This window comes from Meleagris gallopavo, chromosome 6 (genome assembly GCF_905368555.1).
Source record: "Meleagris gallopavo chromosome 6, MGAL_WU_HG_1.1, whole genome shotgun sequence".
Lineage (NCBI taxonomy): Eukaryota > Metazoa > Chordata > Aves > Galliformes > Phasianidae > Meleagris > Meleagris gallopavo.
In genome coordinates, this window is record NC_139409.1 from 43,082,408 (window position 1) to 43,097,108 (window position 14,701).

At 41.1% G+C, this 14,701-nt stretch overlaps 1 protein-coding gene across 1 annotated transcript in view; it reads left to right on the forward strand.

Annotated features, from left to right (window-relative positions):
- The first annotated feature begins 3,925 nt into the window (after positions 1-3,925).
- Positions 3,926-14,701, forward strand: part of TRAK1 (trafficking kinesin protein 1) — a 104,275-nt gene continuing 93,499 nt past the window's right edge. The window contains exons 1-2 of the mRNA XM_010712968.4: positions 3,926-4,129; positions 4,590-4,976. Of these exons, the coding sequence (XP_010711270.1) occupies positions 4,891-4,976 (86 nt within the window). The 5' untranslated portion in view covers positions 3,926-4,129; positions 4,590-4,890. The remainder of the gene's footprint in view (positions 4,130-4,589; positions 4,977-14,701) is intronic.

The window sequence follows — 14,701 nt, forward strand, 5'->3', positions numbered from 1 at the left end:
GCTTTGAGTTCTGTATTCTGCTGTGTTGTACTGTTGCTGCTGTGTAAATCCAAGGTAGCATGTCTGGAATTACCAGAGTGTGACTGAGGGCAGAGCTGGACACTTGGTTTGCTTCAGACTGATGTATAAACCCAGTCTTAGAGCCCTGATGGTAAAGCTGTAACATTTAAGAATAAAAAGACAAGCTTGATGTTTTGAGTGGATGGGTGCAAGCTGAGTGAAGGGCTGCGCTGCCCAGAAGCAAGAAGGAGCTTGTTGGAATTGCCCTCAGTAGTGTTGAAATAAAAGTAAAGTGCTTATGGAAGTTATCTTCCCCCCATAAGTGTACTTATTTTGATTTTTTGTGGAACTAAAGGTAAAAACATAAATACAGACTGTTTATCTTGGCTCTTGTTCTGATGCCTATTCTGAAATGTTTTGACTTAAGTAATGGTAAAAATTGCTGAAAAAGAAACGTGGAGACAGAAGGACTGCGAGGCTGTGAGAGGGACAGTGTGCACATTCTGCTTTTTTACCAGCCACCTCTGATACTGTTCTGGGGGCTTTTAGCATAATCAGAATGACACCAAGCCAGTTCTCGTTTTAGAAACAGCTTTCAATCCTAGTCTGCTTGTGCTTTCTTTTATCCTTCAAACTGGTTTCATGAGAAAAGCCTCTCAGTCTCTAGTACCTGTTTGCCATATGGAACAGCAGCTCCCGTGAGGATGGGGGCAGATGTCTGCTGCAGCCGGCTGCAGCTGCTGCCTCTTCCCGCAGGCAGTCTGTGCATGACTTGATCTGTACTCTCCAGCCAGGGAACACAGATCCCTGCAGGTCCCTGCCTTGGGAACCCATCAAAGCCTAGCAAACATGTGCTGAGTTTTCCAATAATCATTAGTTTTGTCTTTTCATTTTTCCTTAAGAGCTGTTTTGATTTAGATACACTGAGTAGGCAGCCTTGCTTCTTCTTTGTATCAATCCTTTTACATTGATAAGAATGGTAAGGTTCCTTTTTAGAAGTAGACTTAACGTTTTTTGATCGTGCTTGTGTATGTCGCACAATCTATGTACAAAATAATTCAAAGTAAAACGACTAATGCACACTCAGGAGTATGGAAAAACATGTTCTTTCCATCATTAGATAAGAATGAGCCACAGCAGCTGATTCAAGCTGGGAACCACTTGTTTATATGAGCTGGTGTCATGTGGAGACATGCTCACAGCCACCAGTGGCTTGTGCAACTTGTGGAGGTGCAGTGAGTTACTGTGTGTATAGAAGGAGGCAGGCGGGGGCGAGATGCCAGGGTTTCTTTGGGTTGTTCTCAGTCCCCAGTAGAACTTCCCTGCTGCTGTGTGAAATGGGTGGATTGGGTTATGGGGTGTCTCACGTGTCTTGATGGTGGAGGTGAAGCGGGGATGTCATACCAAATGGAGCATGAAGTGATGTTTTGTGATTTGTGGTGCTCTGCTTCTGGCCCCAGTGTGTCTGTCCATATCGTGCAGATTGGCAAAAGGTCTGGGTGGTTTTTCCCTTGTGGTATTGATGGTAGAAAAAAACAAATTCAGGAACAAGTAGCTTTTATTTTATTATTATTTTTGACCTTGAAAAGCTTGAACTTATTTAATACTGGACCACAAATGTACATTAGAGAAGCAGGAGGAAAGTGGAAGCAGTTCCTGTAACTGTTTACAGTGCTCACTGCTATTTTTTGTAAGATCTTTCTAAAAGCGTCCCCAACATGGCCTGCATTATGGCTTCTGACTTTCTTACAATAGCGGATCACTCACTTCATACTTCTGGTGCTAAGGCAGTCTGCTGCTCTGCCAGCTTGCTGAGAGAATCTGTTTACTGACTGTGCCTGGGGATTGCAGAAGCTGGTAAACATTCTAAATGTTCTAACTCTGAATAATAATTTATCCTGCCTACATACAGAGCTTTCAGAGAAGCAGCATTGAACTCATATTTGCTTGTGTGGGTGTGAAATGGCTGTGTAGGGGATATTCTTCTCTGGAAAATGATGCACTGCTCTATCTGTAAGCTTTCTTGCCACATCTGTTCAGTTTGGATCTTCATATCCACCATATCTAATAACAGGACATCGAAGATATCAAAGTTACATTGCATTGGTAATGGTGACACCAGTTGTTGTTAGCGCTGACAAGATATCGCCTTCTTCAACCTCTCCTTAGGTTATTTTCAAAAGTCAAGGACCATTTACTTCCTCACTGCCCTGGTGGTGTGCTGAAATGCTGAAAGTTATATTAAAACTTATTGAAGGAAATAGTTTAGAAAGGTTGAGTTGAAATATACTGCAGGTACAGGAAATCAGAAAAGCTTGTGCTTTGCATGTAGGGCTTTTTTTGAAGATTGGATTATTTTTTTTCTTTTTCTTTTTTTGCATTGCAAATGGAGTATGAAAAAATCTATGTGCCAGAGAGTAGATTTGGTCACTGCAGAGGTATTTGAATAAACCCATGAAAACAGTCCTGAGAATATGCAGTGAGTGTAGGTCAGGTAGTCCTGGATTGTTTCTACTGTGGTGGCATAATGTACTGTGAGTAGGCAAGGGACAACAAATGAATCATTTAAAGGTGAATGGAACAGATTGTCTTCATGATGTGAGGTGTACAGTTCTGGCAATTCACATCCACAGTTGCATAGGCATGGAGCTGCTCAGAAGGAAGCAATGAATTGTATTTCAGAATAAACTCTTGCAAATACTAAAGCTTCTGTAAGTTGCTTGGATTTGTTAGACAGTCAGTTGTAGAGTTAAATTCTAATTTATTCTACTGAATATTTAACAATGTCACAGTCTGGCAAAGGATAAATAGCCTTATTGTCTGTTCATTCCTGATGATAGTGTCAGCAAATCTTCATGCTGTTAAAGATGCATGGGCAAGACAGATGGAAGATGGCAATTACATGCACGTGTTGGAAAACTGGAAGGAAAAAAGAGCACTGGTTGGAAAAATCCTTATTCCCAGGAAAAGGTTTCATAACTGCAAAATGAATGAGAATGAAAAATGGATTTTCATTAGATATTTTATCTGCTGGGTTTTCAGGGAAATGTGGAAATCCCAGCTTGTGTGCAAAAGGTATGAACAGGAAATCTTTCTTCTTAGTTTTGCATGGAGATAGAAAGAAAAACATTTTTTCTCTTAAATGTAAGCCTTAAAGAAAAAAGTGTTCCCCTCCCCCCTGTTCCCTGAGCACTGAAGTGCTGCGTTTTTATACTGCTGTATATAAATGGAGATAGGAAGATGTCTTCCTTGAAACTTGAAACAGCTGTATGAAATACTTTCACTCGTGATGACTTTAAACCTCATTGCTTCACTATTTGGCTTGAATTTTATTTCTCCTATTTCAGGGATTTGCCTTCAAGCTTATGACGATGCATAGAAATGCTCAGCAGAACAAAGTTATATTTGCAAATCTAAATTACCTGATGAAATCTACCATTCACCATATGGTGAATTTCAGTCTCCTGTAATGACAGTCTGATGCTCATAACTTCAGTAAAGCTGCATGAGTCAGGGATGTCATGAAGCAGGAAGCAGTGGTGTGACAAGGCACTGGGAATATCAGCAGCTCTGCTGATGAAGTAAGCGATGGCTTTCCTATCTTAAAGGCTGGACTTTATCCAGGCATGTGCTTATGCTCAGTCTTTAACTGAAGAATAATGGAATGATTGTAGACCAGCCTGAAAAACGTGCGTGAGTGCGAAGGATTGATATGGTAAGAAGACAGTATGAAATGAGGATGTTTTTTAAAACTGAAGTTGCATACTCAGCATTCAAAGGCTGTTGTCATAGGAAGTGCTGTAAATAACCATCGGTGGAGGTGTGAGCCTTTTTGAGTAATTACAGCTGAATTTTACAAAAAATCTGGATAGTTAGACAAGATGGGGGGAGAACCATAATAAGCAGGAGCAGTTGAGAAATGCTTAAAACTGGACTATGCTGGGAGGGTGTTGCATTCCATAGCTACAGTGATTCAAATGTTTGTTACTGGTGTGGACTTCCCCTTGGACTGCCAAGTTTATGCATCGTTTGTTTAGAAGCAGAGAGCTGGACCAGGCCACCAAAAGAACTGCTGCTAGACGTGGCTGCAAGCTTGTCCTGGGTGTGAGCAGACAGGAGGTGGGCTGAGGTGAGTGGTTGTGATCCGTTTTGTACGAGATATGACCAAGTTAAATTTGTCATTCCTGGAGAAAACTACAGAGCAGTTGTTTCCAAATTCTTACAACTCAGAACTTGCTGTGGGACTGCTCACACGTTATATACAGATAGCATTTTAAGAGGGACAGAACTTGTGTTATTTGGAGCGTAAACCCAGTGCACCAGGGCTTGCTTTGTGGGAGTGCTTGTGTGACTGCCAGATGAGCTCATGGCTCGGTCGGTCCACCGGTGTGTCTGGACTTGCAGCAGAAGCCTTTGTTGAACTGTGTGCAGTTCTACAGTACTACTCGATTTTATTCTGTAGTTAAACGTTACCACCTCTGTGAAGACTCTGTGGAAACATTTTGTGGTGTATTTGTGATGGTATACATTGCCTTGATTTTGCTTCTGATGTTTATAAGAAGACTGCTAACCTCCGTTCTGTTCAGCAGGTGTTTGGCATACAGCTGGCTGCACTACTGCGTGCTGAAACTAGAAATTTTGGACGTGATTAAGAACGTAGATACTGTGAAGATCACAGTTCCAGTGCAGCAGACTGAAGAGAGGAACAGTCTGAGCCTTTCTCTTTGACTCAGTTTGGTAGTTGGTGTAACTGCTCAGCCAAGAGAGGGCGAGGAAACTTGTGCGGGAGCCAAAGTTACAATAGCATTCAAATGACCTTACAGCACCAAGAACTCCTCGTGTGGGGAAAACGCAAATAGAAGCGGCAGTTAAAGCAAGCGTGCTGGCCAGATGGTGAAGTTCTGGAGTGGGGAAGCAGACTCAGGAAAGGAGGAATGCTACGCAGATGATCAAGAGCAAAAAGGGCAGAAGAGCAGGTACAGCAGCGGCTGTTGTGGAGTTGCAGTTCTCTGATGCTGTTTGAGCTCAACTTTGAGTGTAGTATGTATGTAATGTGTGTGCAGAAACATTGCTAGCTATGTTTTCAATCAGCTCAGACAGAGAGAGCATGCAAGTGCTGCTTTTGTGCTTTTTGGATTCCCTTAGTCTGCAGTTCAGCTGAATATTGGTTTTCAGTGCTGTGCTGGATAACAATGCCTGGCCTCTTACTCCAGTAATGCTGAGCTGCTGTTGTACTGTCACAAGGCTTTTGTACTGTGGGGGAAGGAAGAAAGATTTACGCTTTGGGATGCAAAAGTAGGGCATTGACAATGCACCAGTGCTTGGAGGGGTCCAGCATAGCTTTTTTATTCTGTTTTCTCCAAATTGGAGTTGTACCTCGGAGTCTGTTAGTCCTAGTAAAATGCCATTCTGTTTCAAATGCTGTCACCCTAAGGTTTTTTTGGTTTTTTGTTTTTTCTGGTTTGTTTTTTTTTTTGAGAATAAAACAGTAGGAATTTGACTTAAGACTTTAAAGACCATGAAAAGAACTGCTTTGGGCATCAGTTATCTGAAGTCATGTTGTTATTATTAAACAATTGCTGTGATGGCAGCAGATAAATCCATGCAAATTTAGTCTTAGGGCTTCAAAGAAGTTGCAGTTATTTGGGATATCCACAGGATAATTGTCGCATTCCAGGATCAGCAACAGAAGTGAAGGGCAGTAAACAAGTTAATGTGTGTGTATGTATATATATAATATTATATATATATTTATATATGCTAACAGATACTTTGGTAACTTCAAGCCTCATTATTAAAGTAATCCCTGTTTGACTGGTGTGCTGGACTCTGTTCTGCTATTAACATGGAAGTAGAGCACAAGATGATCTGTACTGTACTGGGGTTTGCATCATTTTATTAAGCTCATTTGAGTTTGATTTTCTTGTTGGTAGTTAAATTTGAAACCAGAACGTTCAAAGAGGAAGAAAGGAAAAACAAACAAACAAACAAAAAGGTTACAAATTACTGCATGAATTTCAAAGTTATCAATTGTTTTTCATAGAGCTCTATTATTGTAAGAATAAGGGCTTAAATCTTGATGGATCTGAAAAACTTAATTGCTGTTGGAGAGTTAAGTGCCTGCATTCTGGTGACTGGAAGGTGGGAAAAAATAGGTAGAATTTTTTTTCCCCCTAACAGTCGTAGTTACTGTGAACTTTAAATACAGTTACTGTGAAATTTAAATGTAGTAATGAGGAAAAAGTAGATACAGTTCACTGTTTCTTTTTATTGCTCCACAATTTGGGCATCTGAACTCTGTTATAAGAATGAGTATACTTAAGGAATCTGTAAAAATGGGCAACTGCTTCCAGTCAAGTTCAGGCAGGAATTAAGTTTAACTCTTTTTTTCCACATGTTCTTTGTTACAAAACCCATTTTATCTCTGTGCCAAAACAATTTAAAGGGCCTTTGCATGTCTGGGAGCTTTTCAGCTTTGGAACAGTGCCTTTTAGTGCTCTCTGTGACTGGCTGACTTGAGGGAAGTTGAAATTCCTTCATCAAAAGTCTTGCATTTACCAGCTTTTTAGAAATGCAGCCCACTGGCATTGCCTGCAGTGCTGCAGTCCCCAGCTCACAAAATCTCAGTGCTGATCTTAGGCATCTGCAGGAGAGCAAAGGGAAGGAAATGAAGAATTGTCAAGTTGTTTTCATCTGTAATATGACTTAGCAAATGATGGGATTGCAATTGTATTTGGCTGGAGTCAGAGTTTTTATCAGGCAGAAATAACGCCTTCCTTGTTAGCTCCTTTTATACTCCTCTTTCCCAGTCCCTACTAGTTCAGATAGGAATACACAGCAACCAAAGAGCACCTACATTCTCGTAGGAACCCTTGTCTATAGGGAGTAGACTTAAAAAAAAAAAAAAAAAAAAAAAAAAAAAGGTATTATTGAGTGGAATACATCAGATGGATTTACCTGATCATTTTTATGTGACTCACTTTCCTCTTGTAAATTCCTGTTTTGCCCCCGATAATGTTTAGGTATTGTTAATTCAGAGTTGCTATTTGCCCTGTGTACTTAACTTACCTACCCTTCTGTTCCTTTCCACTGACTGTACTTCCTGTGGGGCTTCTAATTCATCCCGCAGACATTCACAATTTGTTGTCTTTATGGAAGAGCACTTGTCTTGCACTGGTGTCCTGTGCTAAAATTAGAGATTTTCAACACATTTTGATATAAATCCCCTCCTCACTGTATTCCGGGCGTTGCGGTTTGATATATCTACATCTGTGCTGTGGACTGCTATGGAAATAATATTTTCTGGTGAGCTGCATCCCAGAATGTGTCATTAACAGACTGTAAGAAGGCTGGAGGCAGAGGAAACTGCATGGAAGGTACTGTTAGAAACTGCTCGGTGAGTGGGCTTGAGGTTTTGTTTAATGAGACTGGTTCTGGATGCGTGAAGGTGGCGTGGATAAAAGCAGAGTAGGTCTGCACCAAAACCTGCCGTCTTTGCAGCCTAGAAGGAGAGCTGAATAAATTTTAATGTGGTCTTTTAAACAGAACTGGAAGTATTGGAACTAATTTATAAAACATTTACTAGCCTTTCTAATGAGGATTTTAATGTGGATTATTCTGGGACAAGTAATTTCAAATATGAAATTAGAGATGGATATGTGACTTCAGATTATTGCTAGTCATTATGGGGCTGTACAGCAATTACGAGGAAAACGTGAGGATTAGAAGGGTTAGGAGTGTATTTCACACTGGTCTGTGGTGTTTTTAAATATTGATACTATTCTTCAACTGTGGTGCTGTTCCCTGTGATCACATCCCATCCTGAAAGCCTTTCACTCTAAAAGAGGTGAAATGTGGTTCCTGATGTCGTTTGGCTTCACGCTCACAGGGTTTCATCACAGAGCTGGAACTGGAGTAGAAGAATGTAGTTGACGAAGAACCTTTCAATACATCACATGCAGAGAGAATAGCTTCCTAGTTAGGCTCAAAAAATCATGTGAACTTGAAAGCCACTCAAGTGCTTAATTTAGTGGAAGACTGGCTGAGCAGCTTAATATAGATAGCTCAGATGTCATGTGGAAATTCTAATTTGGACATGTATTGATATGAGAGACCTTAGGATTATTTTCACTCGTTCCTGGCTGGATTGTTTGTGTGTTTCCTTCCCTTTACCCTACTCCTTATTCTCAGGAAATACAGTATGCTGGCAACTGGTAATGCACAGCTGCACCTAACTGTGCCAGGGAAAGGGAAGGGAATCGGGCCTTTCAGCACTGGTGCTTTTTCTGTATTAGCCAGTTCTCAGTGAGTTCTTCAAGCTGTTTGGTGTTCAATAAACTTGTTTGGTACTGCTCCCAGTAACTCTGACAAAGAAAGTAAAGTAAGAAGAGACGTGTATCTGGTAATGATGTCCTTCAGCATGATAAGAAGTATTGGTGACTTCTGAACTGGGCTTTTCCTTCTAGTAAGTGAAGCTCTTGAAGTGATGAAGGAGAACATATATGGTAGGGAAAACACCTCTGAAAGCTGAGAGAAAAGTAGGTAAGTTCTGATGCACAACTCTCAGCCTCATCCTTCCAGTGGAAAAAAGAAGAAATTTGAAAGGCTTATCCTGAAGTGCTGTGTTGTTGTTTTTTTTTTTTAACTGTAGGTAACTGGTGGTTTACTTGCATGTTTCCCAATGCTTTCACTTCACATCACAGCTATCAGTAACAAGAGCACAGTAATTTTTAACTAGGCCCTGAAAATTTTGTTTCTGGCATGGTCGTTAACATCAATAGGAAGGTCATAGTGCAACTGGTGAGACTTGCCCTCCAATGAAAATGTCATGGGAAAAACAAATGGACAAACGGGCTCCCTCTGTATCTCTTGCAGCCGTGGAAAATTCTGCTTTGCTAAAACCTCTTTGAGACTTACGAAGAAAAAAACACGCTCTAAATCTTTACTTAAAATATCAACTTTTTTTTTTTTTTTTTAATGTTTTAAAGTATCACTTCAACTCTACGCAGGAATTTGTGATAAAACTGTCCTGTTGGTCTGGAAGCACTTTTAGATTTTAGATGCACAAGAAAAAACAGAGCACGTGTTCATTGTGGAGTAACTGCTGATAGCACTGCCAGGCTTCTTAAAATTAGAGCTCTTGATGCAATCTCAGCTTATGCCATGTGATTGTGCTGATGGATGCATAGCTTCTAAATGGGTGAGTTACTTTGGGAGGTATCAGTGGGAAAGTTACTGTTGTTTTCCATGTGAAAAATTAAAATGTCTCAGCAGTTCTGTCTGAGGTAAAATATCTCACATACAGATGCTGTGAGTCGAGATGATTTTATTTTTTAAGATGCCTTGAATGTTTTAGATGGCCAGAACATGATTTCGTGCAGTGTCTGAAGATGACCTGCTTCATAGCATGTCTCTTTCATTTGTACTGACCATAAAATTGAACAGAATCTGTCAGTTAACATAAAACTGATGTTATGAAGAGGGAAATAGGGAAGTAGTTACGTTATGGCTTTACTGAACAATATTGTGTTGATACTGATTAGAAATAGTTTCCTCAGATTTTTGAGAACATCTATATGGGAGACAGCCTCCATCTCTGATTCATTTGCATTCGAAGTAGATTTTGTTAAAATTACCTTCTGAAATGCAAACCAGATGTTTTTGTTTCCTTAAATGCATGCTAGTAAACAGAACTCTTTTTCCAAAGGTAGAAAATGAGAATAAGCAACTGTTTTTTGATGCTAATGCATTCTTACATTTTATGCAGTGCTATGAAAATTCTCCCGTCCCCAGTTCTGACAGAAACATGCCCCACGTTGCTTTCACTTCTGCAGCTCAGGACTTTGGGTGCTGAAGGATCTCATCTTGGAGTAGCGATCATAGCATGCGGTGACAACACTCATGGCACATGTACCACACAGAAGCGACCTGGGCAAAACTTTTAACCTCTGCCTGTTTTGTTACCATTTTATAGTGAGGAAAATAACTTTGAAAATGTTGAGTGTTGCCCCTGGCCTATCAAATATTGTGTACTTCATTACACGGTGCTTATATACATCCAGAGAGAGAATCCTAGAGGGCTGCAGAATTGCCATCTGATGTACATGTAAAGTGTACTGGAGGTGATGGGTTTGAATTCCAAGTCAATTTATTGAGGCTGCTCACGAGGCATCCACGACCATGGGAAAAAATATATTGTTCTGTCTGCAGTGTGCATGCAGGAAAGGCTTCCTGACTCAACAAACAATTCTTCACTCTGCCTCACGCTGAGCTGCAGGGCTGCTGTGAGGCCTGTGTGAATGTTTTCTGCTGATAATGTTTATGTCTTGTAGCTGAGGATATTTTTAGCAGTCTGGATAGATGCTCAGAGTCACCGAGGGACAGAGTCCTGCAGAGAGCTCTGAAAGGGAGCTGCCCGTGGTTTGCAATGGGAAGGAGGAAAAAGGTTCCTTTCATTCCTGACTGTTCTATTTTTGACTTTCTGTATTTCCTGATAACTTGCAAAGCAAATACACGTTTTTCAGGTTTGTTAGCTCAAGAAAGAGAGCATATATTGAGCTAAGAATAATCTCCATGTTATTGAGGGAGAATTGCATGAAAAATTCCTTCTTGATTATAGCGAGGGGTTCTGGATCTTAAGAAACATAGACCTTTTAGCTAGACTCAATCTCAGAGCTCTTCATACATTAGTGGAAAGGCTCTGACCTGAGGCGTTTTGGATGAAGTGGGAGTGACAGTCGTTTGTGTACTGCATTTGCTTATGCACAAGGGTTTTCTGGCTGCACAGTAACTAGAGAAGGGTGGTACAGATCATGCCATCTCTGTCCTCCATTACCTGAGCAGGAAAGCTGCTGTTCTTTCCTGATGGCCAAACTGCTAGTGAGACTGCCCTAAATACATTGCCATGCTTTCCCTGCCTCCTGCCTTTCAACTTTTAACGTCTATTTTGATTTAGAACAGAGAGAATAAAGTCAAAGGTTACCCCAGTGTTTTGATCTCCATGTGCGTGGCTGAGTGAATGTGCTTGTCTTGGCTTTCAAGTTTATCTTTGCAAATAAAATGTGCAGGTAGGGAATTCAAAATAGAATTCCAGGCTGTTAGAGACTTCTCTAAATGACATAGCTGGGAACGCTGCCACATAGCAGAAACATTTTGGTGATGTGTATTTCATTGCTTCAGGGACACAAAAGATAAAGTAAAGTAAGCCATGTCAGTTGCTACTGTGCTTCGTAAAGTTCCATGAAATTGAACATTTATACATTTGCTGAAGTAAAAGATTGCCTGGCTCTCTTTCTCTGGCTTATTGTTCATTTCTCTGGTTTATGCGTTTGGGCTGTATGTCATCTTCCTTCCTTTTGACTGCCAGGCATTGGCCATACTCAGACTCCTGTGTGGGAGCTGATTTCTGTGCTATTTGTGCTGTCTTGCCAGTTTTGTTGGGCCTAATCTAGCTGTGCAACTACCTCTGTGGGATGTTTAATTCTAGGAACTTGAGTTTTATATTTCACAGCTGAAGAGCCCAGACCATAGTTAAAACACAGTGACTGTGGTGGTGCCTTATGCCTTGCAGCTAGAGGAACTGATGATAAATGCAAACTGTACTGTGGTAGCTAGACATTAAACGTTGGGTTGAAGGCTGCTGGCATTCGTATCTCTCACTGAGCTTGTTCACTGACTTTGGGAACAGACTTTCTTTCTGTCTCTGTAGGAGTGCTCTACCACTGTGCTCTGGTGTGTATCTAAGTTACTGGAACTGAGGTTTTTAAATAAATAAAGAATAGAATTAAAAACACAGTAATCAAGAACTGAGCAGAACAGATCAGTGACTTAGTTGAGCTATATGACTGTAGAAAAAAAATTCCTAATAAACAGGAATAAACTTGTGCAAGGGGAAAGAAGAAAAATATTGTCAGAATCTGGAAACCCTCTGCAGCAGCTAAATATGCTGTATATCATGTGTGGGTTTCAAGAGCAAGAAAATAGTCTTTTGTCATATCTATCTGCTTGGGTTTTATATGGCTTCTTGATTGCACTGTAAGTTTGTGCCTCTCTATAAAGGCCTTTGAGAAGTTGATGAATGGCTCTGTTCTTTGCTTGTTCAGTACATGTAGGTCTGAACACAGTGTAAAGCTCGAGACAGAATGGAAACCTATGAAATTGACATATAACGCAAAAGTCAGGAGGAGAAAAGGTGCATGAATAACCCCCAAAATGTGGTACCAGTTGTTAAATGATCTCTTATCTGCTGTCAGATTTGTCCTGTGCTGCTGCTTTTCCTCCTTACTGTAGATAGACTTCGCCATAGCTGAAATGAATGCAAGCTGTAAAAAAGCCTTCTGTTATCACCTTGGCACGTTAGCACTTGTTTCCCAATAGGACTCTGTGGGAGACCTCACGAGTGCATACTGTATTGTTCCCTTGCAATTTCATAGTGTGACTGGGGAAACTGGTCTCGTACCTGGCCCTCTTGGCTCCTGTGCAAGTGATCTTAGCCTAAACCACAGATCCAAGTCAAATTGGTGACCTTTTCTTTCTGTTTATTAATAGACCTTCATGTTCCTATGATGGTGTAGGCAGAGACAGAGTGAGGAAGGGGGCATTTCAGCAGTGGTTCATCCCTCAGAAAGCAGCAGCAGAGTGCCTTACTCAGATTGCAGGGGTTGCTTGTGCTGCGGGCAGGTACCAACACATCCTGCTCAGAGAGGCAGTGCTAGGTTTAGTGCTGCTTAAAAGCTGGCTGCTCTATTTAACTATAGGATTTAACTATGCTTTTGGCCTTGGCATGTCTGTTGCTAGAGATGGTGGAACTTTACACGGGAGTTATTGAATCACTGAATCATGGGAAACTGCTACTGTTCTTCCTCTTCCAGGGAGGCTCCAATGTAGTGAGAAGCTCACTACCAAAATGACCTACTGATTTCTTTATTCCAAAGAAGGGCAACGAAGCTGTGAGGGGTCTGGAGCACAAGTCTTATGGGGAGCAGCTGAGGAAGCTGGGATTGTTCAGTCTGGGGAAGAGGAGGCTCAGGGGAGACCTGATCTCTCTCCACAACTGCCTGAAGGGAGGCTGTGGTGAGGTGGGGGATCAGCCTGTTCTCCCAGGTAACAGTGATAAGATGAGAGGGAATGGCCTCAAACTGTGCCAGGGAAGGTTCAGTTTGGGTATTAGAAAGAATTTCTTCTCAGAAAGAGCAGTGAGGCAGTGGCACAGGCTGCCCAGGGAGGTGGTGCAGTCACCGTCCCTGGGGGTGTTGAAGAACCGTGTGGATGTGGCACTGAAGGACGTGGTCATGGGCATGGTGGGGGTGGGCTGGTAGTTGAGATCTTTTCCAGCCTTTATGATTCTCCATGTAATAGTATAAACAAGTATGTTTATATTTTTCCCTCTTTCCATGGTGAAGGACAGGCATGTAAAAACTGAGCTTTTCTGTGGTTGGTTCATTAGGGTTCATTAGGGACAGAAGAGCCCATAGAAAAATACTGTAATGTTACAAAGCACAGTTCTGAATTGATGGCAGAACGCTCTGCTGAGAAGAGCAGAACATGATTCTTAGCAGTAATGAGGTGCTGTGTTTGAGTCTGGATCCAGAACAGAGAACAGTGAGGGAAGTGGGGGTGATCTAGTGTGCCAGGCTTCCTACTTTGTAGTAGGAATAACTGTAATGTTTAATTTCCTGCATCTTGTTAGGGAAAAAAAAAAAAAAAGGCAATTTTTATTTTGGAATACAGTCACTGCTTTTGCTAGAACTGGTGTATGATAGTTTGTACTATGATATCTTTCTGACTGAAAGGATGCCCAGTAATTTGTTAAACAAATCCCTGGCTGCTAGTTGTTAGAGCGAAGTGATGGCCTGGAGATCTCTGCTGCTGTTGGACGTGTTTGGTAATGGCAATTCAGTATTTCTTGTGGGAAATTCTCAATTCTTAGACCTCAAATCTCAGGTGGATGCTCTATGATAGATCAACTTGCTTGTGCTTAATGCGTGGCTGCGTTTGGATTGAAAGATTTTTTTTCATGTAAACTGTAGAAGGAGTTAAATGAGTTGACTTCATTTCAGAGAAGTCAGTGTCCATAGAGGATACAGAAGTATTTTTCTGAAAGCGCTGTTTCAGTGATACGATGTGCAGCTGTTTTCAAGTGGGCTCATTCTTCCCAGACTACCAGGTTTTAGGTTGCAAGGAAGTGCTCCCCAGGCCCTGTTCAGTTGGATGTAGAGTTTCACATTCTCTCCTCTTAGTGAAAGAGATGCAATAAAGCCTTGATGTCTGTTTCTAGAATGCAGTAGACAGAGAACAAACAGAATTAATGCGGGCTAAGTAATGAAATTTGGGGTTGCTCTCTCTCACAGCACTTTTAAATGTTATTGGCTTCAGCTGTAAATCTTGGCCAGGTTTTTACCTGTTTTCAATCAGTGAAGAGTTTGTATGCCAAATAAGCAACCTGCATGGAGAATTTACAGGGTAGGTAAAGTGATCTGTTCCTCTCAGGAAATCCTGTGTTTATACTCAAGATTGGACATTCAGTCCTGGCTTTCCATTTTGCTTGTTGATCCCCTGATGGACACTTGGTTGTTGGTTTTTTTTTTGCTTTTTTTTTGTGCACTAGCAAAAGTTATTTAAAACTGTCAGTCAATTACTTTTTTTTTTTTTTAATTGCTTTCTTCTGTTGTTGTAGATTATCATCTTCAAAGGTAACCTCTGG